Source organism: Oryx dammah, unplaced genomic scaffold (assembly GCF_014754425.2).
Source record: "Oryx dammah isolate SB20612 unplaced genomic scaffold, SCBI_Odam_1.1 HiC_scaffold_23, whole genome shotgun sequence".
Taxonomy (NCBI): Eukaryota; Metazoa; Chordata; class Mammalia; order Artiodactyla; family Bovidae; genus Oryx; species Oryx dammah.
In genome coordinates this window covers 65,663,000-65,673,288 of record NW_024070207.1, presented here as the reverse complement: position 1 = coordinate 65,673,288, position 10,289 = coordinate 65,663,000, and the positions used below count along the sequence as shown (strand labels likewise).

General features: G+C 41.8%; 1 protein-coding gene across 1 annotated transcript; it reads left to right on the top strand.

The window, feature by feature from the left end:
• The first annotated feature begins 513 nt into the window (after positions 1-513).
• TBX22 (T-box transcription factor 22) lies at positions 514-10,046 on the top strand. The gene is made up of 8 exons (XM_040265638.1): positions 514-745; positions 1,344-1,476; positions 2,281-2,382; positions 4,264-4,438; positions 5,320-5,484; positions 5,873-5,937; positions 6,283-6,368; positions 9,436-10,046. The coding sequence occupies exons 1-8, from the start codon at positions 514-516 to the stop codon at positions 10,044-10,046; spliced, it is 1,569 nt and encodes a 522-aa protein (XP_040121572.1).
• Positions 10,047-10,289: the final 243 nt, after the last annotated feature.

The window sequence follows — 10,289 nt, the reverse complement described above, 5'->3', positions numbered from 1 at the left end:
TTTTTTTTTCCTATGCTTCCAACAGTTTCCAAAACAAACAGTGGAGGCTAGGAGCAGCCGACCAGCTGGGTATTCACTGTGTCCGATGCAACAGTATCTCCCAATCCGAGCAGCCTGAGCCGCCATTGGCGGCAGGTCTGCTCCCTAAAAGGGCTGTGCTTGTCAATCTCTGAGATCTGACAAGTCCCGGAATCAGGAATTTGAGAACTGATGGTCTGCACATGTCCACTGGGAGGGAGGAGACCACAAAGGGGACTAGACTCCAGAGGACTCTAGCTCCAGTTTAATCTTTTTGCATTCTGTCTATTCAAAGAACATTTATATGTACATATAAAAATTATACATTTTTTCCTCCTGCATATAGATTTACAAAAATTTGTCTGAGTTCTCAGTTTTTCTGATTTTCCCGCTTTCCCTCCTTTGCCTACCCTCAGCGCCCTCCCACCCTCTCCCTCCCTAACCCAGCTCAGGTTCAAACTTTGCAGAGTACAGTTTTCTTCAGCCTCTCCAGGGATGGCTCTGAGCTCTCGGGCGCATGCCTTCTCAGTGGAAGCCTTGGTGGGGAGACCCAGAAAAAGAAAACTACGAGACCCTAGAGAAGAGGCGCAACCTGAGCTGCTTGAGAAAGACGGTGGAGAGGAGGAGGAGAGAAGGAGCAGCGCCGCCGCAGGGAGGAAGAGCGAGCTGCCTGGTAAGTACCCCTATCGCAGCCCAAATCCCTGCGCCGGCTACCCTTGTTTGCTGGGTCCGAAAGTCTCAGGCTGGCCCCTCGAGGCTGCTTGAGGGCTGTTAGCCCTATCAAAGGATGTCTTAGCCCTATCAAAGGATGTCTTGGCCCAGCTGTTGGCCGCGTTCCGGGCTGCGGGGATATCTCAGCCATCTGGCTGTAGGGGGAAGTTTCAGAGCCTCCAAGTTCAGTCCATAGTATTGTGGTTCATTTGCGGTGAAGGGGAAATCCCCACAGGTTTGTGAAGTGAGTGTCTCCAACCTCCTGGAGACCCTGAGAGCCAGTGGGTGGCTGTTTCTCAGAGTAAGAAGCAGGGCAAGGACCCAGATCCCCAGGTGATTCAGCATCAGAGACCAAAAGTCTCCAAAAGACATGAGAATAGGAAAATTTGAAGAAGGGTCATGCATTTCACAGGGCACGACCTGGGTCCCCTTTTCTCCATCAAGGGGTATTTTGAAGAACTTGGAAATTAGTCGCCAAGGTTCCCAGGAAAAAAACAAGGCTGGTCTGTTCTGAGACAGGAGTCAGTGAGAAGGGGGTGCATGGCTTCAAAGCTCTCTCAAACTCTGGGTGTCTCTATTTCCCACAGAAAAGCGAACAAAAACAGGGCCATTAGCAACTACTTTCGGCTTCAACAGCTTTGGAAGTCTGGAAGAGAAAGATATTATTCAAGTGGAACTTCAAGGATCTGAGCTGTGGAAGAGCTTCCATGACATTGGGACTGAGATGATCATTACGAAGGCTGGCAGGTTTGGCTTTGCCCAATTTGTTCAAGGGCTTCACACAGTAGGCACTTAATGTTCTTATCTCATAAAATGAGTGCCTCCAGTTTTATGCTCATGTACCCCTCTCCCTATATCCACACCCCAGAAAGTATTAGGAACCACTGTCTCTCAGTTGACCAAAGTAGGCCTTGCCTGGCCATTGTTAGTGGCTCATCCTTTCTTTCCTGTACACCCTGTTCTAAGAACTCATTGTCTCAGTTTCTGCCTGTGTAGTAAACAATAAAAATTAGACCTGCCAAGGCAGGTGACAGATGCCACCCCCACATCTTAAGCTACACTCAGGCCCTTCTGTTAAAGCCTCACAGTTATTAGTGAACAATGTCCCATCAAGCAGGCCCACTAAACTGAGCCCAAGTCAATTTGAGTTTGGTCTTTCCCTCTTCCTGTGGGACAGTTTCCTCACATCACCTGGGTAATTTTTGTGTATGTGAATCCTCTTAATTTCAGTCTTCCCCAAATCTGGCTAGTAGAAAGCACCACTGATGGGAGGGGCACAGCTTTTTCTCTCCTATTTTTCTTCCATATGGTGGTGGTGGTGGGAAGTGGGGCAGACAAAAGCCTTGTGGTAAGAATATTCTGCTCCACTCAGAAATCTTGAGTTTGTTCAATCAAATACATAACCAGAAATCTTTCTTCATGCATCAAATGTCATTCCTGAACCTGTCTAGAATGAGAAGAGTATTGTGAATGCCTTTGATTTTCATTTGTCCCCCCTGCTCCAAACATTTCTAATCACACCCAGGTCAGTCACTGTTTTCTCTCCCACAGGCGGATGTTCCCCTCTGTTCGGGTCAAAGTGAAAGGACTGGACCCAGGGAAACAGTACTATGTGGCCATTGATGTGGTGCCAGTAGATTCCAAACGCTATAGGTAATTGGGACCAAAGGAGGCTGCTGCAGGCCTGGAATGGGTATTCAGATCTATGGAACCTGACAGCACTGTTTTGAAAACTCTACCATTGAAGGGGGAATTATTCTTCTTTGGGCTTTGAGAGTTGAGTTTTCTCCCTCAGACTGGAGTTCAGGGAGTTCAGACTGAGAGAAAAGAAGACTTGTTTTTCTTTTCTCTCATTCTTGGCACACAGATTTCAGCTGGGGCTTCAGTGTACCCCAAACCTCTCGCCGACCCTCTATCCTAGCCTTGACTCCACAAACTTCAGAGGGTATGGGCTCAACAACTGGGAGGGAAGCTGTTTAAAGGAATTTGGGGAGAAATGCTGGGGTTTCTGGGGCTCTACCAGGCTCTAGACTGTGCTACTTTAGGGCAGAGTCCTTGAACAATATTCTAATTTACCACCCAAAGCTAGTCAAGCAGTTATCTCACCTAGGCCCATGTTTTTTCTTCCTTCCTTAGCCTCTTCCCTGAAGCAGAGGCTAGGTCCCAGAGAATACAAGTAACATTTCTCTTAATGTAAGCTCTACTTAAAGCAGGCTAAAAGTGGCCACACTGATCTAAAGCTAAGAGGCTCTTCTTAGCTAGCAGCCCAGAAGCTGGGGTGTTTGGGGGTTGGGCGGCAGCCCCTGCCTTCACTCAGCCAAAGGAGCATTCTACTGAAATGGATGTCTAGCCTTTCTAGGAAACAGCCTGCATAGCGCCCAGTGCTGGGTGTGAGAGGCAAGAATTAGGTTGGGCTGGAGAACCTGTTAGGGCCATAACCCCAAAATAGCAGAACAAGCTGCTTTTCATGCTTGACCTGGTTTGGGAATTTGGCACATAACTAAGCTGTTAAGATTGGAGACAATGGAGAAACAGACATAGAGAATAGACCTATGGACATGGGGGAGGGGAGGATGGAGAGGGTGAGATGTATGGAGAGAGTAACATGGAAATTTACAATACCATATGTAAAATAGATAGCCAATGGGAATTTGCTGTATGACTCAGGAAACTCAAACAAGGGCTCTGTGACATCTAGAAGGGTGGGATAGGGAGGGTGATGGGAAGGAGGTTTGGGAGGGAAGGCATATGAGTGTACCTGTGGCTGATTCTTATTGATGTAGAACAGAAAAACCACAAAATTCTGTAAAGCAATTATTCTTCAATTAAAAACATTAAGTGGAAAAAAAAAAGATTGGAGACAATGGGAAAATCAAGACCACAGTGGGCAGAGTTCCTTGAGGGTATTCTGATATAAAGCATTGTGGCAAAAAGGGTTTCCACAACTGCTAGTGGCAGTGGGCCACACCAGTTCTTTCCTCACCCCTCTGTTTCTTCCCTGATGCTTGTGGGGCAGGAGGATTTTTCGGGTGTCTCTGCATGGTGAAACAAGTTAGATCAATTTTTGTTGCAGTTTCTGTGAGGAAATACAAACCAGACTATGAAATCCCGTGACATTATACTTACCCTGGCACTTTGCAGCATTTTAATGACATATGCTTATTTACAGTTTGCTTTCTATCCCTGGATGTTCTTTGGAAATCATGTTAAACCCAGCGGTCCAGTGGTAAAGAAACCCTCTGCAATTCAGGAGACGGGGAGATGTGGGTTCCATTCCTGGGTTGGGAAGAGACCCTGAAGAAGGAAATGACAATCTACTCCAATATTCTTGCCTGGAAAATCCCATGGACAGAGAAGTTTGGTGGGCTACAGTCCATGGGGTCACAAAGAGTGGTACACAGCTGAGCTACTGAACACTCCCACTCACTTTGAGATTAGCAGGCAAAACTTGACCAAGTTCTTTAGAACCAGATCACAGCAGCCCCTACCCCTGGCTTTGGCCAGTGCCTAAAGTCACACTCCACTCATTTTCAGGTACATCTATCACAGCTCCCAATGGATGATAGCCGGGAATACAGACCACTCATGCATCACTCCCAGGGTCTATATTCACCCAGACTCACCTTGTTCGGGAGAGACATGGATGCGCCAGATCATCAGCTTTGATCGTGTGAAACTTACCAACAATGAGATGGACGACAAAGGTCATGTAAGTGTGCACAATCCTTTGTCCCAAGGAGAAGAGGAGGATGCCAAGGCGTCAGCAGGAGGTTCACCTTGGAAAGGCCAAGAAGGTGTCCCCCAGATGTGCTAGTTGTGGTCTTCAGGAACTCTCCAAGTTCTGGGCCAGTGACCCAAGTAGCTCTTGTGACTTTTGTTTGGCACCTGAGAATGCTGGGGGTTGGAGATGGTGAGTAAGAGAAGTTTGAGGACTGAATGTGACTTGATTAAACCAGGATGTCTGGTTGGGAGAGTGAAAAGGAACACTTACCTGAGCAATCTGGCACTTTAGCTTTCCTGGCTATCACTGTGGGCTCTGATTTCCTTCCCCTGAGGTGCACCTTCTGTGTTTCATGGTATGGTGGAAGTCTTCTCCACAACCCACCTGCATGGAACGCCTTTCAGGTCACATAGACCTTGAACCTTCTTCCCAGGGACACATCACCTCTGCCCTGCCTGACCTGACACTGTGCTAACCACAAAAGGAAGAAGGATTCTTCTTGGTTTAGGAGATGGGGAGGGTAAAATAGTTTCCCATCAGTTAAATAAGCCCAGGGAACTTATGGCAGGCAGTTGGATCTCAATGACACTTGGGAATATTACATGGTTACCCACATTTGGAAGCAGGAAAAGACCCCAACTGGAAATGGAACCATTGCTAACTGGTGCCACTGTGGTGTCCATTTCCTGAAACCCCTTATGCCTGAGGACCTCTATCTAGTGCCAAATGGCACAGAAAAGTGGAGTTAGCCTAGGCTTTCTGGTTTAGCTTCACTTTTGTGTAGGAAGTTTCAGGGTGCTGATGAGAGGGGGCCAGTGTAGGGGAGGGGAAGCCAATTACTAGGCAGCATTTGATTATTTCTCCTCCAGATCATTCTGCAGTCCATGCACAAGTACAAGCCCCGTGTGCACGTGATGAAGCAAGACAGCAGAGTTGACCTGTCCCGGATTCAGTCTCTGCCTGCTGAAGGGGTTAAAACATTCTCCTTTAAAGAAACTGAATTCACCACGGTGACAGCTTACCAAAACCAGCAGGTAAAGCCAACTAGGTCCCAGGCAAGCAAGGATGGCTCTGGAGAAGCTTTAGGGACAGAATGAAGTTGTACTATATAGATTCAATTTTCCACAATTAAAAAGAAAGCCATTAAAAAGAATCTATAGTCTTTTGCTAGTAATCAAGGCAAGTTTGATTATGAGTTTTGTGGATCCTGTGTTAAAGAAGAGCAGGACAAAGAGTGCCAGGAGAGAAAGGCAATAAACATTCCAAATTTGACTTAGCAATATGCTTAATGTTTATTTAATATGCTATATTACAGTTTGGAAAGTTTTGTGGTTGTTGTAACCATTAAAAGCAACAATGACAACTACAGTGTTTTTTACTGAGGTCACTGACTTTATCTTTCTTTTTCTTCTGAATCCTTAGATTACCAAACTGAAAATAGACAGGAATCCTTTTGCTAAAGGTTTTAGAGATCCTGGAAGAAACAGGTAAGCAATATAACAGTCACATCTAATATTTATACAGCCCTTTTCACAAGTACTACAGTTAAAGAAACTGTGGCTCAGAAGCCCAGAGTCCCTGCATTTTGTAACTAGTAGGTAGGAAGAAAGAAACCTAGATATTTTATCTCTAAAATCTTGCCTCCTCCCGACCCCTCCCCAACCCACTTTTAAGATATTATTTATTCTAGATTCTTGGCTTTTATTTAGGGATAATCACTGGGAATTTTATTCACTCTTAAAAACTATAACAAAATAACTCAAAAGTTTACATAAATTATTATTTTCAGGAATCGCATTCTCGACTTGCTAAAGGTTGTACATCTTTTTCAGGGGTGTATTGGATGGACTTTTAGAGACTTACCCATGGAGGCCTTCTCTCACTTTGGATTTCAAAACTTTTAGTGCAGACACACAAAGTAAGATGTTTTATTAATTTTTATTTTTAAATGTTAATGAAATAATGACGGTCAGAAGATCTGTACAAATACTACACAAGAATATAAATACATGCTAGAAAATGTGTGTTTACAATCAAGTGAGTGTATATTTATCTTGATGAGGAGATAAGAAGCAAAAAGGGAGGGAAATAGGCAAGATGAAAAGAGCATAAACATGATAATTAATGGTGGATTTACTGACTTGTATCTTCTTGAGTTATCATACATCCTGAGAGCTGTAGAAATCACCTGGGTCTTTCAGCAGCTCACAATCTCGTATTCTTTAGAATCTGCCTGTGGTACACTGAAGTGAAGTGAAGTGAAAATTTCTCAGTCATGTCCGACTCTTTGCCACCCCATGGACTATACGGTCCATGGAATTCTCCAGGCCAGAATACTGGAGCGGGTATCCTTTCCCTTCTCCAGGGGATCTTCCCAACCCAGGGATCGAACCCGTCTCCCACTTTGCAGGCAGATTATTTTCCACAGCCCAAGTATATAGGAGTGGGTAGCCGATCCCTTCTCAGTAGATCTTCCTGACCCAAGAATCAAACCTGGATCTCCTGTACTGCAGGCAGATTCTTTACCAACTGAACTATCAGGAAAGCCTTGGGGTGCACTAGTGGCCTTATTTTCAAATATGTTAGATATTAAAATAAATACTTTATATTTTATGAGATACTTTCAGCGCATGATAAAAATGACTTCCATTAAATTTCATCATCACTGGGCTTCAATTTTCCTTTTATTGTGAGTAGGAAAAATAATGTCAAAAACAATACTAAGTATAGAACAGTCTTTTGTACTCTGTGGGAGAGGGAGAGGGTGGGATGATTTGGGAGAATGGCATTGAAACATGTATAATATCATATATGAAATGAATCGCCAGTCCAGGTTTGATGCGAGATACTGGATGCTTGGGGCTGGTGCACTGAGATGACCCAGAGGCATGGTACCGGGAGGGGGGAAGGAGGGGGTTTCAGGATGGGGAACACATGTATACCTGTGGCAGATTCATGTTGATGTATGGCAAAACCAATACAATATTGTAAAGTAATTAACCTCCAATTTAAATAAATTTATATTAAAAAATACTAAGCTATTCCAATCTGCTTAATTGCCATAAGCACTTAAAATAGCTGCAGAGCATTTGTTGTCAGGTAGTACATCACCTGACTAAATAATAATTTGGCAATGCAGCCTTTCTGGTAGAAGAATGCATACCTTCATTTACTATGATATTCAATTATAAATAGAAAAGTCTTTATTCATGAGTAATATGAAATTATTTTACCCTTTTTGTCTTTACTCCATTAAAGTTGTTTGTCTTTAAACATTAATCAAAAGTTACAGTTACATTATACTTAGGTTGAATTTTACATAAAAATATCATAACAACTAATTGAAATGTAAAGAAATCAAGTCTAATTATTTAGTGAAATATTTCACTGAATTGACTGTATTAATTTGGTTCAAGTTGCCTAGAAAAATATGAACACTTATTTGATAGTATCACTTTAATAGCATCTAGGCAGGATGATTTTAAATTATCCAAAACACATTAATTTGCAAAAAGCTAAAGATGATCATTAATAATATAAAATATATATATTTCTCAATTATTTAAGATGTCCAGAATGTTCTCAAGTTACAAAGAAAAGGGGTACCATTTTTGTTTAAATAATATTTAGATGTTTAATTATAAAAGATATTTGCCACCCTGTTGATATAGGATTAAACTATGTTTACATATAAAAATGGGCTTCTGTGGTGGCTCAGCAATAAAGAGTCCCCCTGCAATGCAGGAGACATGGGTTCAATCCCTGGGTTGGGAAGATCCCCTAGAAAAGAAAATGGCAATCCACTCCAGTGTTCTTGCCTAAAACATCTCATGGACAGAGGGGATTGGTGGATTACAGTCCATTGGGTTGAAAAGAGTCAGACATGACTTAGCAACTGAACAACAAAAAGTATTTTAAAATTAAGAAAAAATTGCAGGCGGATTCTTTACCAGCTGAGCTACCAGGGAAACCCTAAGAAAAATAGTAGCACCTAAAAAACCACAAAAAATTGATCAAGTTCAGTCAATAACCAATTTTTTTAAAAAAATTAAATAATTACAATATAAGGTGTAAAATCTAGATTTTCCTGAACATTATATTTATCCCTGATTTTGGTAGATGCTAGGCAACCATAAAAGATCACCTAACAACATTGGTATGAACAGTTTCATTTTCATCTTGGTATTTTTAACCTGTAAAACTGTCTTTAACTCTTGATATAGTGCACAGTGGAACTTTCCCCATCTGTGATTTTCACATAAGAGAAAACCTAATATAGTAAATGTTATTTTTTTTTAATTTATAAGATTACTTTCATATGCAATAATTTTTTTAATCAACTAAAGCTTTCTATAGAATCTCAACCAACTTGTTCAATTTAATCAAGTACTTATTTTATTAATTTTTTTAAGTTAAAAATAAAAACTTTTATTTGTAAGATATAATTGGTTCTGGATCATATTTAATTAGGCTTCTTTTGTAATTCATTGAATGAATGTTGCTCAAGTACCTTGTATAGTTCTAGAGCATAATGAATGCTCAATGTATGATACATAATAGTAATGCTAAAAGTGGTAGTGGTAGTAATAGAAATACCATATTCAACTTTGATCAGAGGAATGGTCTTTTCCAAAGGAGTAAAAATAACTGTGGCTTCCATGGTGGCTCAGTGGAAAAGAATCTGCCTGACAAGCAGGAGACACAGGTTCATTCCCTGGATTGGGAAGATATCCTGGAGAGGGAAATGGCATCCCACGCCAGTATTCTTGCTGGGAAATCTCATGGGCAGAAGAGCCTCGAGGGGTATGGTGCATGGGTTCTCAAAAGAGTTGGACATAACTTAGTGACTAAACAGCAACAGCAAAATAACTCTGAACTTGCAAGGAAAGCTAATCTAAGAATGAAGCAGAGATAGTTATGGACATGATTACTGATTCAGTAGGAATATATAGTTCATTGTTCATTGATTGACTTGTCATTCACAGGTGGAAGCAGCAACTCATCCCCAGTGACCTCTAGTAGAGGGGCTCCTTCTCCTTTGAACTCTTTGCATTCTCCACTTTGTTCACCTCCTACATTTCACATACCTACAAGCTCCCTTGGAATGCCCCATCTAGAGGTGTACCTACACAATATCAACCTGCCCCTTTGCTACAAGATTTGCCCAAATAATTTTTGGCAACAGCAGCCTCTTGTCTTGCCTGCTCTTGAAAGTCTAGCAAGCAACAACAGTTTTCAGTCTTCAGCCCCACTCATGATGGAAGTTCCCATGTTATCTTCTTTGGGAGTCACCAATTCAAAAAATGGTTTATCTGAAGACTTAAATGGACAGTGTCTACAAGCACCTAATTCTTCCAATCAAATGTATGAATTACAGGCACTTGAAAATATTTTATCACCAAACCCCATTGCTCAGGAAGCAATTGCTTGCTCTTTCCATCCTTCCTATGGCTTTTATAGGTACAAGTTCTCCATACCACCTAGACTGGTAAATGCTGCCAACCGTCTTAAAGTGAATGACAACAGTCAAGTTTCTTTCATAGAAGGCAAATACAATCACATTCATTGGTATCCAAAAATTAGCCATTGCCTTTAATGGAATAGTCATGTTCCTAAAATGATTACATGTAAGCATATATATATATATTTTTTATGTGTCGCCAAAAATGGTCAAAAACTAAAGGGCTTAAAAAGCTTCATTATCAGAGGATATTCCTCTGTTCTGCATTTGAAGTGCCTTATGACATGTCATAAGTCAGATATGACCTATAAGCAATCTCTGATTACTGTAGCCTTAGGTCTCAAAATAAGATACTCAATAAATATTGTTTGATGAGGT